General features: G+C 38.0%; 1 protein-coding gene across 5 annotated transcripts in view; it reads left to right on the top strand.

Moving 5' to 3' along the window:
• Window positions 1-24,626, top strand: part of sema5ba (sema domain, seven thrombospondin repeats (type 1 and type 1-like), transmembrane domain (TM) and short cytoplasmic domain, (semaphorin) 5Ba) — a 147,002-nt gene that overhangs the window by 39,184 nt on the left and 83,192 nt on the right. For all 5 annotated transcript variants that reach the window (XR_014607568.1, XM_084123154.1, XM_084123155.1 and 2 more), the window contains exon 3: window positions 24,339-24,579. Coding sequence is in view for 4 of the 5 variants with exons in the window: in XM_084123154.1 (XP_083979280.1) it covers window positions 24,393-24,579 (187 nt within the window). In the remaining variant the exon portion in view is untranslated. The remainder of the gene's footprint in view (window positions 1-24,338; window positions 24,580-24,626) is intronic.

Genomic DNA, 24,626 nt, shown 5'->3' with positions numbered 1-24,626 from the left:
GCCTTACTGAATGAGAACTCCCACGTATTGTGTCTATCAGGTTGCAGGCTTCTTCTGGCTTTCCTGATTATAGGTTCCCACGTAAGGTGGTTCCCTGGTTACAGGCCTCACCAGGCCTTCCTGGTTTTGAGCTTTTACATGTCAGGTTACAGGCCTCATCCGGCCTTCCCGAATGTGGGCTCACACATACTGTGTTTTTAGAGTGATGAAGTACGAGCAAACCTTTACTTCATTCCTTTTTGGTACATACGTTCCGTACCTTTTTTAAACCATGCTTATGGTAAGTCACACGACTTATGTCTTGTGTATTTTCTAAAATCCATTTTCTATGGTAAGGGTCATGCGCGTATCGCTTCTGTCCCTTCCTATGTGGCTCAGACCCTGGTCTTTCTCTTCGGGTCCCATTCTAGATACTTCCTGTCGTCACTTTATTACGACAGATGTTTTTCTCTAGCTAACTTCCACATTCTGATGAGCTCCCACACACTGTGGTCACCGTGTTACAGGCCTCACCGGCCTTCCCGAGTATGAGCTCCCACATGCTGTGGTCGCCAGGTTAGAGGCCTCATCAGGCCTTCTTGGGTTCAGAATGGCTAAGTACATGCACTTTCTTTCATGTACTTTCTATTTCCATTTTTTATGGTAAGGGTTGTGCGCTGTACGCTTTATTCCCTTTCTGAAAGTGAGCTCCCACATCCTGTGGTCGCCAGGTTAGAGGCCTCACCGGCCTTCCTGATAGGAGCTCCCACATGCTGTGGTCACCAGGTTAGAGGCCTCACCGGCCTTCCTGATATGAGCTCCCACATGTTGTGGTCGCCAGGTTAGAGGCCTCACCGGCCTTCCTGATAGGAGCTCCCACATGCTGTGGTCACCAGGTTAGAGGCCTCACCGGCCTTCCTAATATGAGCTCCCACATGTTGTGGTTGCCAGGTCAGAGGCCTCACCGGCCTTCCTGAAGGTAAGCTCCCACATATTGTGGTTGAATACAAGCTCCCCCATGTTGTGGTCGCCAGGTTAGAGGTCCTACCAGGCCTTCCTGGAGGTAGCTCCCTTTAGGCCCTCACAGGCCTCCTCAGTGTTTTGAAACACAAACACTGGGTAGATCCATGGATCGAGTAGAGAGACTCCCCTCGCTGGCAAGGGTTGTAAAGCACTATGCTGAGTCATACTCTCCAGGGTTTCCCGTCTCTGAGATCCGGGCTGAGTGGTTCACTGCCTGTTTTGCAGTCCCTCGGGTTGGATGCCTTCTTAAGGCAAGTGTCCAGAGGCTCTGTCTTCAGACAGACAGGAAGTGGCCAGACTCTAGTGTCTTATGTAGTGACACCAGGTCAGGCCTGCCTGGTGGTATTTCAGGTGGCACGCTCCCCTGAATAGTGACTGGCTGGGAGTCCCTTGGGCCCCCTAGCCACACTCCCTAGAAGGGACCCCTTCTTTTGGAAGCTGTGGTCCTAAGCCTTTGAGCTGGCCCAGATATACCCCCCATTAACTATGTTCTGGCGGTTTCTTGGTTCATTAGCTTGGGTGATGACCGGTAGGGAGTGCTGTCACTGACAGCCCGATGTGACCTAAGGGTGAGTGGTTCCAGTGTTTTCTGAATTACTGGTTCGGACAGTTGTCACTGCCTTTGGGCATGCACTCCCCTCAGCATGGTGGCGTTGGTATATCGTTCCCCATAGCGTCATTCTGACGTAGTGTAGAGTTCCCTTTCGAAAGGGAACGTCTCAGGTTACGACTGTAACCTATGTTCCCTGAGAACAGGGAACGAGACACTACGTCTTCCTGCCATGCCTCGGGGCCTGCCTGCAACAGTCCCTTCAGACGTTAGGATGTTGTCATGTATGCAAGGCTTCCCTTTATACATCCAGGTTGCGCGTTAATCAATCAAGCTGATGATTCACGGGCTGTCGCCGGTCAACATAATTGACGTGAGTTGATATTTATTTCAGACACCTGTCACGCCTGAGGCGTTCCCCATAGCGTCATTCTGACGTAGTGTCTCGTTCCCTGTTCTCAGGGAACATAGGTTACAGTCGTAACCTGAGACGTTCTCAGCTTCCAGATCTTGATTTAAATGTCACAATGGCTCTCTAGCATTTCTATGAATGTCTACAGAGAGGAATATACCTTAATTAGGATAATCTTTTCAGCATGTTCAACTCCCTAGTCTCAGGTCCTGAAGGTTAGTCATATAATGTATGGTGTGAACTACCTGGATTTAGAAACTGTGATTTGAGTCACGTTTGTTATCCAGTTAGGCAGAATGTTGTTTACAAAGTGAAGTAAGTTTCTATCTGAGTCAGAGGTGCGCTGAATTAGAAGTAGATTTTCAACTGATTCTTAAATGCTTTTAAAGATTCTCAGAAGTCATTTTATAATGGAAAACTAGATGCAGCCAACAAAAAAAAAAACTCCTAAAAAAGAAAAAATCAGACTACTTGATATTTATTAGTGCTATCAAATCGATTAATCGCGATTAATCACATCTAACATAAAAGTTTTCATTTATATAATGTATGTGTATATGAATGTATTATATTTATATACTGTATATATGTATGTGTGTGTGTGTGTAAATATACACACACACACACACACACACACACACACACACACACACACACACATATATATATATATAACTCTTAATTTTTATTTTTTTATATATATATAATGATATATATATATGCACATATATTATATAAACAAAAACTTTCATGTTAGATGGGATTAATCGCAATTAATCAATTTAACAGCACTAATATTTATACAAATACACCCATTGAAGACTACTGTAGGTCAGGATATTGTAAACAAGCTCAACTGCATTTTGCTTTTCTTTTTTCCACTGATCCTCATGATGCATATATACCTTATGTATCAGTATTTGTGTATACTATAGGGCTGAAATTGATTTTATTCATCAGAATTAGCAATATGGATTATGAAAAGTGGGCATTACGGACCAGAATTCAGCCAGACCAAAGGCGAGTTTGCTAAAACAATACCTACATAACTGTTGTCTAATTACTAAATTAAAAGTAGAGTTCTTTCAGAGGAAACACAAGTTAGGCTAATACATTTGGATTATCTGATGACATTTTTCTATTTATTGGACTATACATGCACCAATGAATCATTCAGTTCAAATAAAAAAAATTAATAATAATAATAATATGACAAGCTCAGAAAATATGATCTGACTCAGTGACTCAATATAATACTTGGAATCAGAATGTGTAAAAAAAATCTGAAATCAGATGTAAAAATGTAAACCACAAAAAAAACAGGCATCAGTCTGTGATTTAATGAAGGAAAAGATTTAATGGTAATTCTAACAAGCTTATCCAATATCAGCTCTGTTGTTCTATTTCCAGTCTGCTACGATTATCAGCTGCTTTTCATTTCCTGGTACAAAGCCCAGTCATGCTTCAGGACTCTGGTAACAAGAAATCATGTTGTGAAACCCTATACCAATTAAAAAGGAATTCAGCGGATGCCTTTTTTCCTCCTAATTAAACTGAACTATAGTAAATTATTGTAATTTACTTTCCATCCAAGTTACGGGTGCAGCCACCATTAAGAGATCTTATTCATTGTAACATTAATTTTCCTTTGTTCTCAGCTGTAAAATATGCCAGAAATGACAAGCCTTGCATGATATGCGGCCTCCAAAGAATTATTGATTCTCAAAGAGCTGTTCATATTTCTTTTGGCGTCGCTGAGTGAAATGACAGATAATTTAGATGCTCCTAACAAACTGACAACTTCACTAATTTGTCATTTTCCCAGCAAAATTACATAAAATCCCCCAAGGACTATAGCATAATGACAATTATGCCTCTGATGGACTTGGTTGGGTTGTCAGACGTATATGTAGAGTTTGTAAATGACAGCTGCTAAACACAGATAAAGATTCCTAATGTTCTTCACGGATGAATTAACCACATAGCTGGGTGGTTCTCCACAAATTGCTTGCAATTAAAAAAAACCTTCACTATTAATTATTCCACCCATATGTTTTCATGCCGCCTGTCTTTCTTTTGCATTCTTTCATTTGGCTGAGCAGAAGAGACCTGTGCAGACTCCATAAATCCTCTGACAATGTACCCGTCTGACTGTTTTGATTTAACTGCCTCGTAAAATTTTACCTGGGAGAGCCGTTGTTCACCTAAAGCATTTTAGCCCCTCTTCACTGAGAATTCAACTCGACTTGAGCTTTCCAGATGTCCGTGGTTAGTGGTGAACTGCCTATGAAGAACTATGCCTGTAAGTGCAGGGGAAACAAGAACAAAAGTAACACTGAAAAGATGAAGTAAAAATGTTTTTTTTTTTTACATTGATTTGACATTTGTTCTTTGTTTTTTGTTTATTTGCATATAATATTAAGCGACCTTGAGTTCGTAGAAAGGCACTATATAAAATAAACATTATTATTATTATTATTATTATTATTAAAATAACCTTTTAATTTCTTTCACTTTTACACTTTATTTTAAGGTGATGTAGTTACATGTACTTACTATAATAACAACAGTAAATTATTCATAATTACAAGTAACTAATTATATAGTATACATGTAGTTAATTCATATTACTCAGTACTTACTCAGTAACTACGTCACCTTAAAATAAAGTGTAACCAACCTTTCAATTAATAGTTCTTAAAAGAACCATTTTCTTTCTTGATGAGAAGAACATTTTATAATCTGAAGAACCACTATTCCACTATAAAGAACCTTTTGTCCATTGGAAAGGTTCCACGGATGTTCTTTATAGTCAAGTCAAGCCAAGTCACCTTTATTCAACATCATTGCTGAGTATTTTCTCCTTAAAACTGCAGTGAAAAAAAAAGTCTCAAAAGCGCGGTTTGAAATCTCTGGTGTTTCTTACTTCACAAACTAACCAATTACGTCAATGTGTGGGCGGGCTTTAGCATATCATTAACTATGCTGAGAAGCAGGGGAGTCTCAAGAGAAGTTATCCCGGTGTATTTTTCTGTTGATATGAAAAGTCAGGTACATTTAGCAATATAGCGGGTGAATTATGCATATGATGTACATGATGATGTAATGATGAACTATATATTTGCCTTTCTCCACTGACGTCGTTCTAAGCTGTTCAAAGCGTTTCTAAGGATACTGATTTTCAGAAGGCAGCGGTCTGATGGCGAACGGGAACATGGTTTGTGTAACATTAGCAACACATTATTAGCTGTTTGATAATGTAGTCAAGCTGAAGGCTAGTCATATAATTTACCGTTATGCGTTCTAGAGAGCGATAGCCTACATAAAACTCATTACCATTTTGATACAACGACTTGTAGACAAGCCTGTGTGAGTGGAGGCAGGGCTCATTTGCATATTTATATTCATTACGCAGCTCTTTGCCATACAATGAGCATTCATAATGGTCATGTCTGTCAAAAAAGAAAATGGCATAAGTGTAGTCTATTGTACTCTATATTCTGTCTTCTGAAGTAACACAATAGCTTTTTGTGAGGAATAGACCAAGTAATTTAAGTCATTATTCTCTGAAAATTGATTCAAAAATACTCGTTGATGCCAAAACATTATTGGTTCTCATGTGTGACACGCCAGTTTGAATATGTGGAATGGAAAACATTATCAGTAAATAATGACATAAATGTCAGACTTTTCATGCAAAGCAACCGTATAGCTTTAGAAGACTTGGAATATAGTATACAAGAAGTATGGATAAATGTTATGGTGCTTAAATAGTGATATATATTTTTTTAATGTTCCTTTATTTTGCATAGGAAAAAAAAAGTAGCATATGGATTTGGTACGACATGGGTGAATAAAAAAATTCTTGATTTTTGATGGGTGAACTGTTTATTTTTAAAAGAAATAATAATAAACCCAGGCTGGCTAAAATAGTAAATGTATTTATCACAGATCATGTTAATAGTCTTTGAAGACTGCTGGCATCATTTTCATTGTCAAAATGAAATGAAATTAGCTCTTGTGTCTTGTGAGTATTGCTCTCATGTTGGGCCTCTTTTGACTGTTTTGAGTTGCTATTTTACCCAGAAGATTGGCAGCATTGCTTGAAAACGAGAAATATCAGGAAATGCAATATTTTTTAGTTTGTCCAATGTCTGTCACACAATGCGGTGCCTCAGAGTAATCCTGTTACAGTTTTCATTTTGAAGATTGCTCTGTGTGCGTGTGAATACAATCACTGGCAAACTGCAGGAAGGGTGTGTGTGTGTGTGAAGTCTGTGCTTGTGAATGTATACTTCGCTTAGAGCTGCAGATCAATTCACTGTTCCTCAGCAGGGACCAGGAGGGGACAAGAAGAAAGCCAGGGAGCGAAAGACCAATAAAAGACTTGTGGGCCTTCTGAAGGAAGAAATGAAAGGAGCCAGAGCATTCTTAGAAGGTGGAGGTTCTCAAAGAGCCTTACATTTTCAGACAGCGGTTTCTTAGAAATGAAGGGAGCAGAGAGGAGGGTCAGAAAAGGAGGCACAGCAGCAATATCTACTGATCCATATAGAGAAGCCTGCTCACAAAGTTTCTTATCCATCAGAACACTGACCCCTCATTTAGAATTCAGCATGCTTTTAAAGAGCCAGAGTAATTAGCCTCAAGTTTGGTTATAATTAGCAAATCATCTTTGTAAGGTTATGGGGCCACAAAATAGGATCCTTTTTTAGCCTCAAGGGCCTGATTTTTATAGCAAATATATTGTATTACAGAATATTATACGTACACATCAGTTGAATACTTTGTTGATGCCGTAGGTAGCACTTTTGGGTTAGTTATCTTAACTAGCAAGACATTTTTTGATCAACCACCTACTAGAACAGCATCTGCCCGCATAAACAACCATAATCTTTTCAGCAGGGCTGTCCAGCACATTTGCAGATCGTGATTAATTATTTGGACAATGTTTGTCTTTCATCATATTTTCAGGAGTCTGCACACAATCTTACTTGGATGTTTAGAATGAGTAAGTGGTTTGCAGGCTTTTGGGAAAAGCTGATTGAATGGTTTCCACTCAGCAGGAACATTATCCCTCCAGCATTTCTCATGCTCACAGTTGATACAAAATTATGAATATATCACCCTTCCAAAGTGATCTATTGGTCCTTTATGGTAGTGTATTTGTTTCAGATTTTACATTGGACATCCAGCGGTGGCTTAACCAAAATTGTTAATTCTACTTTGTAAATACATTTGTAAATATATTGTACAAAATGTATTGCTTAAAATGTCCTTAAACAGACATTTTTATATAAATAATTTTTTTGTTAAAATATATTTGTGGTCGTAATTTAAAAAGTCTCTTTGTTAACTCAATCTTAATTGAGTAAAACAGTAATATTGTGAAATTTATTACAATTTAAAATAATTGTTTTCTGTTTGATATATTTATGTATCATTTATTCCTGTGGCAAAGCAGCCATTACTTCAGGCTTCAGTGTCACATGATCCTTAAGAAATCATTCTAATATGCTGATTTGCTGCTCAAGAAACATTTGACTATTATTAATGTTGAATGTTTTGTGGAAACCGTGAAACATTTTTTTTAAATAGAAATCTTTCGTAACATTATAAATGTTTTTACTGTCACATTTGATCAGTTTATTGCATTCTTGCTGAATAGAAGTAACTTTTGAACGGTAATGTATTTTTCAAATGTTATTTTCATAAAATATATACATTTATTTTGCTTCACTAACTATGCACATGTTTAGAGTTAGTTCAATTTTACTATTTGAATGTAGCATTTTTTTCTTCTTTTTTCCTTGCTGGCCCATTTTTGTGTCAGGAACCACCCATTGAAAAACATTGATTTATGGCATGTGGTGAAATGTTGTAGGCCTTCCTTTTGTGGCAGACTGTACAAAAACCCTTTTATTAAGGTCACTTTATCTTCATTTAAGTGATTTACACAGTAGATTTTCACTTTTACCATTCACCAACAAATGAAAAGCTCACTTTGGTGGCACTGCCTTCTCTTCTACCATCTATGGGGAGATTTTATTAAAGTCGATGGTGATGACTAATGAAAGCTCTTAGACTAAATGAAATAAGCAAACTTGAGAGGCTGGCGTTCGGAGCCTCTGCCCACCCACAGCTGCATGCTCATCCTTAATCAATGTGGCCTGACAAAGAACCTAGCAAAGACACATCCGTGCTTTATCGCAATGTCACCTGTTACAGATCGAATTGCTCAATTTGTAGATCATGGCACCATCAACGATAAGTTTGTAAAATTCTGCTGTCAGTGAGACTGAATGTTAGCTTTCATTTTTGATTAATTGCTATGAAAAATATTTGAATTTGTCTTGTTTTAGCATTTGACTTTATAAGGAGTTTTTTTTTCCAGCTGTGATTTCTCAGTAGTAATGGTATTAGAAGTATCAACAAGCAGCTGTGATAGAGACAGGAACGAGTCTTGTGTGACTGTTTGTAGCTTTGCCCATTAGCCTCCCGTCAGCTAATTACTGAGCCATGTTTCGATCATTCTTTTCCCGCAGTGAGATCTTGAACTCAATTTCTTTTTTTGTGTGTGCAATGTATCCAATCTAGATATCTGAACCTCTTCTAGAGAGTCATTGTTTTTAGTCTGAGAAACCTCGTCATACAGAAAAACATCCTGTCCAGCAGCAGTGAAGATCCACCCAGGCTTTCATTGCGGTTTATCACAGAACTGCAAAGCGTGTATGTGTTATTATAGAAATCAGGGTAAACTTGCATCATTTACTTCCTCGCAATTTTTTATCTGCACCAGTGATACATTACCTCCTCTTGCTCTCTATGGTAAGTGACCATTTATAATTGAATTAACTGGTTCTTCTCACTTCCACCCCATTTTCGTACACTATAAAAAATCTGAACAAATCTAAAACCAATTTGGAAGTCATTCAGTTTTAATATTTTGTTTCACTGCATTAGTAGCAGAAAATAGCAGATGTTCTCTTTCAGTAACTTTTAATCTGTGCCTTTCACAGATTAAAAGGGCTCATTTACACCTCCTTTCCAAGTGGACAGCACTACATAACGAGTGTAAACCGGATTCAATTATCAGGTACATACATAAACCCTGAGAGGCCATGCATTATTTTTTATCTTTTTTCTGTTTTGTTGTCTCATGGTCACAATTTAAGCTTTCTCATGAAATTAACATTTAAAAAAATCTTGTAATCTGTATTCCACTCACAATTTCTCTGGTGAACTATTTAAATGGAATCTGTCAAACATTGTTTGGTAGATGTCCCGTACATTTTTAAGCTGGGATCTCGAGAAAACTATATATTTGTGTCAAGAAAATAAAGTCTACATCTCAAGAAGAAAACTTTTGTTATGTTGAGAATTGAGACAATAAACTAAAGTAAAAAATCTCAAGAACACAACTTTTGCTAAATCATGGTCTCAACAAAACAAAACCAAAAATAATGCATGGTCTCTTGGGGGTTTACATATGCATGGCCACATTGTATTTGTAGTGTAAACACTATTATGTCCTGATGCTCGGACAACACTAAGGTCACGCAACATATTCTGTAACCATTGTTCCAAAACAAAAGATTTCAGCTTTGTCAGCTAGGTGCAGCTTTAAAGGAATATTCCAGAAAAAAAAAATACTATTTAAGCATAACAGCAATAAATGTGGCATATTCACAAATATTTTTAGAATATTGTTTCCCACAAAAACATTGTAATCTGTTGGTCTTAATAAAGCTTAAAATAAAGTTGTATTTAACTTTGCATGAATTTCACAAAAGTATATTTTCCTTAACAAAATCTGATTGCAAATTGTCAGTGACTTGTTTGAGACTGTAAGTGGCCGTTTTGTCTCAAATGACCATTTGTGATAAGATCACAAGAACCAGATGATAAAATCAATTTACTCATCAACATATTTCTAGGATTAAATTTTAGTCAAAAGTTGAATGTGAGCATATGTTCATAGTCATCTTAAGGTCCGAAGTGACAACTCTCAGGAAACCTTCAGGGAATAAATGGCCATCCGGCCACTTGAGCTGGAGGAGATTCGCCCATTTACAAACACACAGACTCAAGTACTGCCATAAAATGTGCACAGGGTATATAAGTACCTGTATTATTGTGATTGTCAGTCTCTACCTGTGATAATTCACTCCAAGATTGAAAAGACACATCCATTAGATCCAGACTGAAGCACTGCTTCATCCTTCTTTGTCACATCTATTAGCCCATAGGTTACTCTCTCTGGAGATGACCTGCATGGAGGGACTTTTGAGCATTTATTTATTGGTGCCTCAAGCCATTTATCCCAAAAACTTCAATGGTGCACCTTCCAAATTCCTGGGAGGATTGATTACAAGAGCATTGTGGTGCCTTTGGTCCACATTACAAGATGTTTCATTGTTTTGTTTGTTTGCTCTCACCGATTTATTGATAGCGAAAGGTGTTGTATACGTGTGTGTGTTTGTGTTGGAGTGATTTAGACAGGATTCCTGATTGAATCCAGTCTGCCCCTTCGTTTTCTGGTGACCCCAGGCTGACAGAAGGGGTTCTAATTCCCCCGCGGACGCGAATGCCCTGGTCCACCTCCAGCTGATGGGATCAGAAATGCGGTGGTGTCTTATTAATAACACACAGAACCTGAACCTTCAGGGTGACCGCCCCAATCCGTTATTGCTTCTCACCTTCAGCACCCCCAGATAATTAGCTATAAACAATCAGATAAGTTACGAGACACGTGTGCATGTTACACGAAGCAGAACATTGACAGAAACTAGGATGCAATTGCGTCTGACAAGGAGGACATGATTGTTTTTTGAATTACACATTTAGAAAGAATGAGTTTGCTTGTATTTAAATGAAGATCAAGGGTGATTTAAGCTGGTTTTAGTGCTAGTCATGCTGTTCACAAGCTGAGCTTTAATGCAACCAGCATTTTTCTGGTGAAAATAGTTGATTAAGCACATCTTGTCGGTTAAGCTAGTTAACAATTTTGAAGACACAAAGGTACAGTTGCACCAGTCCCTTGTAAAATATTTCTTTAATTGTGATGTAAATTTAACACCAGGGACTGCTAGCTGTTGTTCCTTTTGTTTTTAAAGCAAAGCTTAGGCCATAATCTCTCCTTAAAATAACGTAAAGTCGAATATTATGACCTTTATTTGATCCAATAAGAGGTCTCTATCCTTATAAACAGCCACACATTTCAGTTTTATCTTGTGGTTGATATTTTTGAACGGTAATAAATTACATGAATGTAACAGTACACAAGTAATCATGAAATAATATAATTGGTATATACTGTATAAATATGTATATAAGGAACTGATTCATGTTCTAATATTATTAACAATACTAATATAACAAACTACGTAAGAATTGGCATTTTAATTTCTGTACACACACACGTGCACACGGTTATGTTTAATGGTGTTCAAATATCTAGTAGTGTGTATATTTGTAACTTAGTTCTCATTTATACCACAAGAAGACTTGGAGCATTGGTGTTGTGTACAGTATGTTGTTGTATCTTTGTTGTGTATATATATATATATATATATATATGTGTGTGTGTGTATATATACTTGTGAGGTCTGTTGTGTTTTGGTGTGTGACTGTACTCTACTTTAATGGATATTATATCAAGTCTCATTTGGCTAAATCTCTTTTAAAGTCACTTGTAATCAATTTAATTATCAGCTAAATTTTCCAGGGTCGCTGTCAGGGTTTGTTTAGTTTCTAACAAGTTGCATGTGGTGTTATTGAGTTAAATCGAGTAAATTGTCAACACCGATGCAATAGAAATAGACCCAGTTTCTCCAGAATGCCACTTTACGGTAACAGGCTCATGTGATAATGGGTCTTGCTACTTGAAATGAACTTTAAACAAGTTACAACAACCAAAGGCATGAAGGGGTCAGAGAGATTGTGTGAAATTTATGGCCCTTTCAACAGAGCTTCAGCATAGGATAAACATTCTTCTTTAATCGGGGTTTATAACAGACCACTAAAAGCTTTAGTCTTTTTATCTTTTAGCTCTGTTTTGTCCTTTAAGCTGTGAGATGGCCTCATCTCACTCTCTGTGCCGCAGCCATCAGTTTCTGACCTCTTGACCCGAGTCACTTTGCTAAGGAGTTGCACTTTATTAATAGATATGCCGGTGTGAAGCAGAGGATGGCACTTTTGTGCAAGCACATCAGAAGTCCCATCCCTATCTTTTATGCTGACGCACATCCCTGTCCATCATTTAATTGTCCCTGGAAAAGCTGCAGCTGTTTCTCTGACCCTTGAACTCTATCGGTGGAGGTCACAGACCTGCTGCACTATTATCATTTTTGTAATTTACAACACCTTTTCAGTATCTAGTACTGTGGCTCACTTCATGCTCTTAAATAGATTGTTCACCCAAAAATGTAAATTCTGTCATCATTTGCTCACATGTATTTCCTAACCTGTATAACTCTCTTCTATAAACACAAAAGGAGAGATTTTGAAAAATGTAGTAGGTTGTTATTTTCAGTGAAATTACGATAAATGGGGAAAGGAGCTTTTAAAGCTTAAAAAATAATGCAAAATAACCATCAAAATAGTTTTGTTTTAGGGACTAATTACAAATTTCAGGCTATTCCTCCTGCAAATGAATTGTGTGACTTCAAATAACTTTGGATTATAATGATTAAGTATAGACTTTTATGGTGCTTTTTGTCTTCCGCTTTTATTATATTGCCCAGGATATGCTTAAAAAAATTCACCTTTTAAAGAAAAGTCATTAGGGTGAGTAAATTACTTTTAAATTAATTTTAAATGCATTTTTGAGTCAGCTGTTCCTTTAAAAATAGGTGTAAATTTCAGCAATATCTTTTTAGATTCCTGCAGGCGTTTAATGCATTATGTAAATGATTTTTTGAACGACTTCCAGTACACTCAGGGGAATACAGTCACAATTTTACGGCTAATTTTTGTGGTGGAACTGAAAGGCCGCCCCCTCATCCCACCCAGCGAGTTAATGTCTCAGTGTGCATATTAGAAGGGACTATGTTTCCTTGCATCACTGATTCTGTCCTTTTTCCTCATTATTTTTATTTCTTTTATTACAGTTTTAGAAATACTAGCTGTCGGAGCTGTGGCCTGGTGGTTGGCGCATGAGCTGGCTCCGGCTGTTTACTGATCCCATTCCCATCTTGTCTAATAGCTTAGTAGTGCCAGCAAAACATCAAGATGACATCACAGTCAAAGGTCATTTCTTAATCAGTATTTTTGTTGTGTTTTCCTTTTAAATTATGCAAAACCACATAAAATATTAAGACTTGTTTAAGCGAATATACTGTATCTTGATCTTTTTTATTGATTTTTTTTACATCATTGGTAGATTTAAGTCTATTTTATGTGCTTCTCAAGTTAATTTGTTGTATTTTTAGATGTTGTTACTGGAAAACAAGACAAAAATACTACTTAAGAAAATGATTTTTTTGCAGGGTTGTACATGTATACTCCATATGTGAGAGGATTGCTGGAGAGAAGATGTCTTGACATCTCACCTATCACATTACTCAAGCTTTGAAATCATTGGTTCAGTTCCAGACCTCTTTCAGCCTATTGAATGTTGAACCAATGAATCACCATCTAACATAACATACCTTGAACTACAAAGAGGTGACGTGAGCTCCGCATGCAATCTGATCGTGTTAGTGAGCACTGAGAGTTGAGATGATGTGTAACCCCAGGCTATCTGTGATAGACACATACAGTATTACAGGCTGGCGGGCAATTGGAGAAAGGTGCGTTACTGGATATGGCTGGACCTGGCTAGACTGTGAGGACATAATACAAGCTGACACAAGTTCAGATTGGAGGTTGGCACTTTTGCCGCCTTCTCAGATTGGGTTTGACCACCCACACGGTTCTCCAGCATGGGTAGCCAGAGCGAAAGAGGCCAACATTGATCAAATTTGGCAGTATGTACAGGTTCTACACCTGGTTTATGAATTTTATTTTATTTTTGCACATTCAGTTATTATGAAAGCTCTGTAGCTCAGCCCACAGTGACATCTCATTGGTCCAAAGTCATGCTCCAGCTATATCAAAGATGAGATTGTACATTAAATCATATGTTGTGAATAGCTGTGAATTTGTTATGTCACAGCTTTTCTGTTTTTCAATGTGATTGGACAAATTACTTGTTGCTGGAAACTTTTCGTGTAGCACCCGATTAGGAAACGGGAACTTTAGAGTAGCTTGTCAACCAGAAACCTGCTGTATAAGAGTTTTTTGAGGCTCATTTGGTGAAAAATGGTCCTAATTTCCCACCCCTCTGAGAGTAAAGATTTCTTTTAGTCTGTAGCTCAGTGTGATTATGTGGGCGAACTTCCCGCTGTGGAGTGGCTACTTTTGTAAATCGAGGTGAATGCTGTGTTTTAGATGGGTTCTGTGATCTACTGGCCTGCATTCTGTGAGAAAACTAAAGAGATTGTCACCACAGACTGTGCTAAATCACACTCGTAACCTAATGCACATCAAATGCAGAAGACCTCCTCTGAACAGGCTTGATTAGACCCTTGGGAAGCGATCGGTACCCGTAATTGCCAAACTTAATGTTAATGTACTACTTTTCTTAATCAACATCTCTACATGACCCTTCCGCAACTAACAAAACATGCTGAATCACAGTCCATTGTCTCTCTTTCTTTAATCTAGTTTGTCACAAACTGATACGATAACTCAAACACCTTTTTGCATTCAATCAGAGCTGGAGATTAAAGGCTGGCTCTTGCAATCAAGCTGCGCTTTTAATGGAGTTTGTGGTGCACTGAGGACTGTTGAGGTTTTGCTCTTTTCAGGCTCTTTTGAAGTGGCACTTCTGAGGCAAAATGGCTGAGCTGATCACGACCAGCTTCACTTCGCTGCTTTCCTCAGCTTGTGCAGATTACGCTCTCACTCTGCCAGACACCATGTAGCCCAATTGGCCCTCACCAAATGGAACTCTCACGGCTATGACAAATGATGTGTATTTTGTGTATGCGTGTGTGTATGTGACTTCATATCTGGAGCCATGACAACAAAAAAGAGCCACTCTGCCGGATGGTCAAGACCCTTGTTAAAAAACACATCCAGAACTGCGATGGAGCTCTCACGTAAAGTTGCGAACTCTGTGTTCTGCCATTGTTGCAACCTAATTTTGTCGGCGCACACATTGACACGCGGCCAACAAGCTTTTGTGCGTTGTTGTTGAAGTACTACTCCTACACACGTAGAAGCTCAGAGATTTCGGTCAAAAAAAGCTGATATGCTCTCCAAACACCTACCTACGCTCTCGACAGTAGCTCGGCTCTTTGTACGAGAATCCCAGATAAGTGTGAAATTGCATCGTTACAGATGCCAACCTGCCCCAAAGGCTTGAACACTCTTTCTGATGTGTCCTTTTCCATGAATGGAGCTTTGACACGTTATCAGATACATTCCTGGACACGCCTGAAGTATTGGCCTATCGACTGAGTCTGATTATCCTTTTTGTGCCGTCCGTGAGGCTTGCGAGGAGGACAGCCTCCCGGCGATTTACCGGGCACACTCATGCGTGAGACGAGCGACTTTGCTCTGTGATTGCCGTGACCCACCCCTCACCCTCATACCAAAAGGGTCCTTTATGGCTCTTTTCCATTTCGCTCTGAATTCAGTCATTCCTCCATTTAACTGTGTAGACCCCCATTCCCCTGCCTTCAGGGCCCCCTTTGTCCTTCTAATGGCCCTGGTAGGGCATATTGGAGCAGGCATTAAAGAGATTTGGTGTGACTCAGGCTTTGAAGAATTAGACATGCTTAATGTAACCCTGACCGACCTGAGACTAGATCTGGGGCACGGGGTGAGCGGAGATGTAATATTTGGAGCTGAGCTGATGATTCGTTTTTTTATTTTTAGAAATGGCACTAAATGGGATTTGACTCAATTCAAATTGGCATCACTTTTATAAGATCTCAATTGTTAAAATGGGCTAACAACATAAACTAACAATGATATATATATATATATATATATATATGTATATGTATATATATATATATATATATATATATATATATATATATATATATATATATATATATATAAAACAATGATATACATATATATATCATCATTTATCAATCTTTGTTAATATTAGTTAATATAAATACAATTGTTCATTGTTTGTTCATGTTGTGCAGTAACTAATGTTAACAGATACAAGTTTTGATTTTAAATTAATTAACATTAATATTATTAAATGTCGTAGAAGTATTGTTCATTGTTATTTCATGTTAAAGTCTGCATGTTAGAGTCTGAATGTCTTTTAATTTGTTTTCCATTTCTCTTCAATTGGACCTCAAAAATGATGTAAAGAGAAAATGACAAGTGCGAAACACTTAGGCTACAATTGTATTTGTTTTCCCAGAAACCCATTTAATTTGGAGACAATGAGCTGACGGTGTGCCATTTACTTTGCGAATCTCCTTTTGTATATTTATTCTAATTGAGAAACAGGTGTTTCTTAACCCTCCGCTGCAAATGAGACCTCCCAGGATCTGAGCTGGTGGGTACCTAAATGATTTGTGCTCTACTGGCTCTCATCAGCATTCATGCGGTGTCTGAGCTAATGACAAGGTAACCTCGGCATAATGCGCCACCTAAATGACTGATTTCTCTTACATTTAGTATTTATGAGGACTTATGAGTGCACGCACGATGCTAAACCTGGACAATAGCATAATGTGGTAATCAACTTTGCCTGGAGTAAACATACTCCCTCTGATACCTGGCAGCACTGTCGTGGGCTGGCCCACACTAAACTATTTTTGAAGTCTTATTTTTTTAAAAATTCAAAAAAAAAAAAAAGGTTATGCTTCTGTCTTCCATCAGCTTGTGGTGCGTTCAAGTCAGGTCGCAAAGATCGTATTTACGAGTTGAACGCACACGAACGCCACCACAATTTTGGAAATACGACTGGGAAGCTCAGGATTTTCTTTAAGCCCTAATCTTTATGAGTTGGGGGCGTGTCAGTGAACAACATGGCTGAATACCACAATACTTAAAGGTATTTAGCAGTGATATTGTCAGGCTTTTCTATTTACAGCGAAGTAAGCTAATTGCCTACACAACATATTATAGAATTATAATATAACAATATAACATGTAACGATAAAGTATACAGTGGCTGTATTTTTGTGTAATTATTTAAAAGAAAGTACACCGCCACCCGACTCCGACGAAAGTGACTTGAACGCACCTGCCATTGTAAACACAACTTCCCACCTCGTAAATACAAACTTCCCTGGAGGACTTGAACGCACCATTGCTTTCTGATTTGGTATTGTTTCATTCCATGTGACAATCTACAGTGTGTGTGTGCGTTTGTCTTTGGGGTTCCCCCCAACAAAACAGGATTTCTGATTGTAAATATTCAACATTTGAGATCGGCGCGTCCCCGACTTTCTTCCAAGCAGATTCAATCACTCTTAACACACATGATTACACCACAGGTAAATCTGATAAAAAAATATGTAGAACCATCAAGATAATCATGACTTTACCTAGGATTGGCGGAAGGGGAGAATTGGGCCCAAAATCGGTCAGATTATCTTGTGTGAGTGCCTTAAGGCAGGGATGGGCAACTTCGGTCCTGGAGGGCCACTGTCCTACAGAGTTTAGCTCCAACCCTGAAAAAATCACCTGCCTGTATTTTCTAGTAATCCTGAGGACCTTGATTAGCTTGTTCAGGTGTGTTTGATTAGGGTTGAAGCTAAACTTTGCAGGACAGTGGCCCTCCAGGACCGAAGTTGCCCATCCCTGCCTTAAGGCATAGTTGTAGAGTTGTTTACAATTGCTAAGCAATGTCGCAACCTCACGGATCAATGTAGAATTCGACTAATGTGGATAATGTAATGCAATCGTAATGAATTCATATTCAAATTAATTGTATTATTGCATAGTTTAGGGGTGTCAAAAATAACAAATTTCTGCAATTAATATTTAATGAGTTTAAGTTTAAGTACTGTAGCTATGCTAATGTCCAAGTTAAGATAATAGAGTTAAGAAGTTTAAAATTAAAAAGGTTATGGGGAACACTGCTGGTTTATTGCTGCCAAAGCCATATGACATATAGCCAGAGACACAGCTGGCAGCCCAACAGCCTGTGTAATGTCGAAGACTCTCCTTTTAAGTTGTACTTTTGGAAGGATCGATATTTACTTATTGGATACATTTTTGGAAGTATATGACCCAACTAACCAAGCTTATGACCTGCTCACAGGCCAAAAGTTGGTGCAATAGAAGCTTTGTGCTGACACGAGGGAAAGTGGAAAGAAAGTAATTCACAAACCTACCTTTTTTTTTATTTGGGACCAGTGTAAGGGAATGCTGGATTTCACTAGTCAATGCCTTGCTTGGAGACTTGTTGCATCACAGTGATTTTCCATTCTTTCTCTCACAGACTGATGTCATCTAATTATTTGTCAGTGCACAAGCAAGTTAATGGTGGGAATGATTCTTAGTTGCTTATTGATGGCGTCCTTAATGCGCATGTGAACGCCATCAGCGTTTCTCACAGGTTCGCATTTAAAGTCTGTGTAGAGAGAATGGTGTCGTCTTAGCGGCCCCTAATTTAATAACAAATGATCGTTGCGACGGAAGCGAATCAATCAAAACTAACTTTAGCTGGAAAATAACTTTATTAAAGAACCGCTATAAAGCCAAACCAATCTCTGTTACCCTAAATTATACGTTTGTCTCTGTAAAGCTGCTTTGAAACAATCTACATTGTTAAAAGCGCTATATAAATGAGGATGACTTGACTTGACTTGACTATCTATTTATTTTTAGTTTCACAAGTCTAAGTCATCACACCTGTAACTCCTAATGTACTCCTGCAACCGTGTTTGACAATATGGTGTTAATGATGATTTTTTATAGGATTGGCCTGGTGCAATCAACTCAGTGTTACTACCCTGTGTGCTTGAAGCTGATTATGTTCTGTTGTTCATCTTACTGTCAGATAGACAGCCCAGGAGGTACATGAGAAACTGCTGTTGACATCTTACAATCTGCTCCCATCCAAGCACCAGGCTCATTGCAATTCCCTCTCGCTGACAGATCTTGATGCCCCCGTCTGACATCACTGTCATTTGATGAGGTGATGAAGAAGTGCAGCTCATTAAGAGAGATTGTGTTTGCTCTTTGACTATGTCTGCTCCCTTGTCTCACAGGGACCTTGCCTATAAGGTGGCGAACAGACCTGTGCAGTCATTCGCAACTTTCCGACAGCATTACAGACTTCTTCATTAGTTGGGTTTGTTTCCATGGAAATATGCTAGGGCTTGGGTAGCCTTCTGGGCGCATGTTATCCTGGCTGATCTGGGTGCTATTGACAGAAGCGCTGCGTGTGCATTCATTAGTCTAATCAAAGGAAGTTCCTTAAGCCAAGTGCACACGGCCCATGGATAATTGACCGTCCACTCAGACTGTCCACTACTCCTGTGAAACCAGCGAAGTGTCCCAGATGGGAATTTTATTTTCTCACACTCTAAAATAGCTAGACAGACATAAAGTGCAATGGGCCATTTTGCAACTATGCCGGAGGGAAAGAGTCTTGAGTGCTTTCTTTGGCTTGATCTTTCTTCTACCACTTTGGTAAGCGCACCGCATTCAGAAGCGCTGCCAGCTCGCCCCACTCTCCAAGGCTAGTTTAGAAGTGCCACCAGCTGTTTTGAGCCTTGATTTGTTAGTGTGGGTGGTGCTTGTGCATGGGCACTTCTGTGTAGATCCTTAACGCCTTCGCTATTTGGCATCGGGACTAATTAGCTAACAGCTGTTGAATCACTGTTGGGATGCAAGTTGTTAACAACTGCTTTTGAACTTTACATGTGCTTGCTTGTGTAAATGTGCTTTTTATGTGTTGATTTTCTTTTTTTACCCAAGCTCGTCTCTTGGGCTTAATGCAGCTGGTTCAGACTGACCTCTTTTCCATCACAGCAGCACTTCAACATCAGCAGAAACCAGCTCAGTAAAGCGCACATGCCCAACTAAAAATGTCAGATCCCAAACCAAAAGGGTGTGCATGACCTCCTCTTCATAAATTGGCATTGCTCTAGCATTCTGGAAAATTTTGGATTCTGTTTAAATCAGAATGCACTTTTTCTAATTTATGATAATGGTATCGTAGGAAGTGTGTATTTTATTGCTTTCTCTTCAATCTGTTATTTAGAAATAATAGTATCCATCCTTCTGTATTACCTCAATAACGCAAATAGACATCATTGATGTCAAGTCAAACCCCAAGCACGTTTAAACAACATAAATATTTTTCAGTTAGCCATATTTCCAGTTTATTTCCATAAATTAAAAAAAAAAATGTAGTGATTAGCCAGACCAATAATTATGTAAATAATTATTATGTAAAATAAAATAAAAAATAATTCAAATAAAAGTTAATTCTTTAAAAATGTTACATTTAGTTTTTTTAGTAATATTAATTCAATATATTTACTGTAATAATTTAAAATATCAAATATCTTTCTAATAAATTCGAATAAATTATCTACTGTATGTCTCATTAAATAAAATTATTGATGATTTATCTGCCCTATAGAAATCTACGTCAGCAATGAAAAACCCACAGTGGTTTACCACTAATACTGTAATAAAACTTTTATTTTTTGAAACATTAAGAACTTATTGAGGATCATTATTTATGATATTACCCCATTATATTATATTTTTTTTGTGAATTGAGGAAATAGTGTACAAAAGGTTCATTCTAAAAATGGTAAATGTATTTTTTATTAATGTTAGTTAAGTTAATTTCACATTGGTCAGCCTAAATCTACATAGCAAATTAAATTATTTTATTTAAAAAATAATGGAAATTCATCAAGGATGATTGTTTGCGATATTACCCCTTTTTCTGTGCATACACATTTGAAATATTAGCATATGGTCAAGTATTAATTTTCCCCATCAAAGTTTCTGGCCTGTTTTTCATTTCTCCTGCATACTAAATAGGCTACAACACTTTTTACACATGAGCCAATACACCCACCCAGCCATCCATTATTACATAACCTCTAATAAGCAGTCTTGACCCAAGTGCATACAGTATGCAAAGAGGATGTGTGCTTTTCTGTAGCATTCGCATTCTTGATCATTGCCTTTGCGCTTGCAAATGCTCTGCAAACATTTTCATTTCCTAATTCAGCTTGACAAGTCAACAAAAATGTTGTTCACTCTCTGTTGTGATTGTTTTAAATCTAAGAGATGGTTAGTGTTGTGAATAGCCCTGTCTCATGAAGAGGGCTGACTGTATAGCAAGCCATGTTCATTTGCCTAATTAGTTACCCGCTGTTGCGAGAGGTATAATTGAGAAGGCATCATTGTAATTTGCAACATAACCAAGCTAATAATTTGTTATTGATTGCCTCATCATCAAACTGTAAATTAGCCCCTGGTGCATCTTGGTGGGCTGCATGGATTTGCTCGTTTTTAAAACACGCAAATAATATTACGTGCCACAAGATTAACTTTGGCCCTGCATGAAAGATGGTGATATGCTGCTGGCTTCTTTGTGGCTATAAACTCCATATATCATGTCTTCACTGAAACAACATTAACGTCAAAGGTGCACAACTTTTAACAGCATTTGTCCACAGTATAAAAAAATTCTGGTGTGCTGATGTCTCTGAAAGGCTTTTTAACTAGTTTAGCCAGCAAGTTTAAATAGGGGTCAATGTTTTGCTGGTTAGTCTAGTTAGCCCCTACTGGTAGATGCTGGAACTACAAAGCACCTCTCAGCCATTCAATAGTTGCTGTGAAGATTAAGTAAAACTTTTTTACTAAGTATCAACATAAATGGCAAATATTTAAATATCAAATATACATTTAAATCCTAATTCTTTATGTAAAACATGTTAAATACAGTATGCAGATGATCCGCTGTGGCAACCACTAACAGGAGGAGCTGAAAGTGAGATTGTTAGTTGTGAAAGTGAAATAAATGGGTACAGTTTAAATTCACTTTTCGTCTCTTCTGAATTTGCGACCATATCAGTAAAATTGGGCTTATTTTTTGCTAATGGGTTTCTTAAGGATGCTAGATTTCAGCTAAGGACAATGTGGGAGTTCAATTAAAGCTTTGTTTCCTAGGTCAATAGGTTTGCTCACTGAAGTGTGACACATTATGATTTGAGCAGTTAGCATATAACGTGTGCAAGGAGATTGACGGGAAGCTGCTCGCAGAGAGCGCAGCGATTGAGATAACTGCTGTGTGTTGTAATATGACTGCACTGGGGCTGCTCTGAATAGAGATGGAGATGTCATGCCTCACCTCTAATAAGATCAGCCGTGATATTAAAACTCCTCCGTATATGAAGGAGACGGAAGTGCCTTGGCACTTAAGGGGTTTTATGCTGATGAGGCTGGGCTACCACTTACTGCCAGAAACTTTTTAACAACTACACCCACCACTTCTGCTTCCTACCCCAGTTCCACTCTACCAGCATCACAGGTTAATTTAGCTGTTTTTTTTTTTTAACCTCCATATTGTGTTACTGTAATTGTTGTGAGGCTGAAAGGTCTACCTTGCTACTTTTCAAGTGCTAGATGTCTTTGTAAGAGTTTGCTGTGGGGTCCAGTGTAGTTGTTTTCCCAGGTGCTATTGCCAGGAAAAGCACAAGTTCTAAACTTCTGGCTTATTAGTTACTGCTTGTGATGAAGGTACAATGTAGAATTCTGGATTTTGAAGTTCAATTTCTATATGACTTTGTAATCATTTTTTTACTTATGAAAGGTCTTACATTTTAGATGACAATTTGACTTAGACATATCTAAATTCTTTCCAAAATATTAAAACGATCTAATTAGCGTACATTTATTATTATTTCTTTGTGGATTTGCTTGTTCACGTGACAATTCGCGGCAGCATAGCCTATGTCTGTCTCCTGCACGCGAAACGGGAGAGAAGAAGAAAATGGCTAATATCAGTTCAATTGTAAGTTAATTATTTTTGTGCGTAGGGGTGTGCGATATGCATTGTTTGATGATATTGTAAATTATTGTTTTAACGATGTGCGAGACTGAGGTAGCCTACTGCGAGCTGACATTGCATTTGTCTCACGTGCTTTCACTGCGTGAATATGAGTTTTTGTCTTATATTTATATCATATTATGTTGTTATAATACAATATCACACGAGCAAGAGTGTCGTTATCCCGTGCACAATTGCAAATGTGATATTTATTTTATACAGTTTTTATATTTTATTTTATAACAGTTAAATGAACAATAAATAAACATTGTGAGTTACATTTTATAAACAAAATATTGTTTGTTTTCCCTTTATTTCGCCAACGAGAACTTAAAAATGAAACCGTAGCAGAGTCTCAATGCAACAGATAGCGATGATTTTTTGACTGAAATCTGTGTTTTGAACAAATCAATTTAATGATTCGAGTCGACCATCACTTGCTTCTTTCCCGAATGAATCAGTCGTTTGAACGAATCGGTTGACTCCCTCAACTCACTTATTAAGACAGTGGCTTGCCGCCGCCTACTGGCGGTTTTAGTTTAATTTTAATGTACCCTTAAATTAAAACGTTAAAATTAGAAATCATTTCATATTTAAATATTGAATTAAAAAACAAACAAACAATTTCATAGCTTTATTTATGCAATTGTAAATGCAGTATAAATATATTAATGCCACTTCTGATGCCGCTTCTGTGTCACCTCTGCACTGCAAAGATGGATTTTGATTTAATTTGACATAGTAACAGTGGTATTGTGTTATTATTCTAGAATTTAATTTTAATGTTAGAATTTGACATAAAAGGTGATGCATACATCTAAAAATGTCCGTATATAGGTGAAAATGCCCCTGGAAATTAATTTAAGGTGGCAAATATTGCCTCTTAACCATTTTTATTTTTATTTCTGTCAATGCTGTGAACTGACCACTGCATAGAATATGAAAATATGAATATCTTCGTGAGTCAGCTGTCAACAACAGGCCTAAACCAGCCATGGTTCCAGCACAAAAACACAATCAGCAAAATATCATCTAATTATTATCAACAAAACTTTGAAAATATCGAGATATATTTTTGTCAGTATTGACCTTTACCACTTTCTGTTCATACACATTCAAATACATTTTCTTTCCCCCTCTCTCTTTCATTGTCTTTTTCTCAAAGTCAATCATAAAGAAGTGAAATATTGGCAAACTATTCAACTCCCTTGATAGTAAACGTGTGTGTGAACTGCATAAAATGAAAACTTTAAAGAAAGTGCAAGAAATGAACTAAGAGTAGTAGTATATTTACAAGGATTCTTTGTCTCCTCTCTGAACAGGTGCATTCCAGAGGCCTGCCTTGGTAGCTAGAGGAGAGGTCGGCCTCCGTCAACATGATAGTGTTGCCACGGTTCGTGGCTTCCCTGGCTGTGCCCGGCCTTATCCTCTGTTTCATCACTCTTCCATTTCCTGCTATACTATCCCAGAGGTCCCCTCTCCCCACAGAGCCCTCCCCCACCCCAGCACCCCACACAAGGCCGGAGTGTACCCGCCTAGAGCACCCCATCATCTCTATTCAAGGTGAGCATTGATGTCTCTTGCAGTACATGCATTCTCACTCCTGGGAT

The sequence above is a fragment of the Abramis brama genome (genome assembly GCF_963993115.1).
Source record: "Abramis brama genome assembly, chromosome: 8".
NCBI classification, from domain to species: domain Eukaryota; kingdom Metazoa; phylum Chordata; class Actinopteri; order Cypriniformes; family Leuciscidae; genus Abramis; species Abramis brama.
Note: the sequence above shows the minus strand (reverse complement) of the source record. Positions and strands in the feature narration are given on the sequence as shown.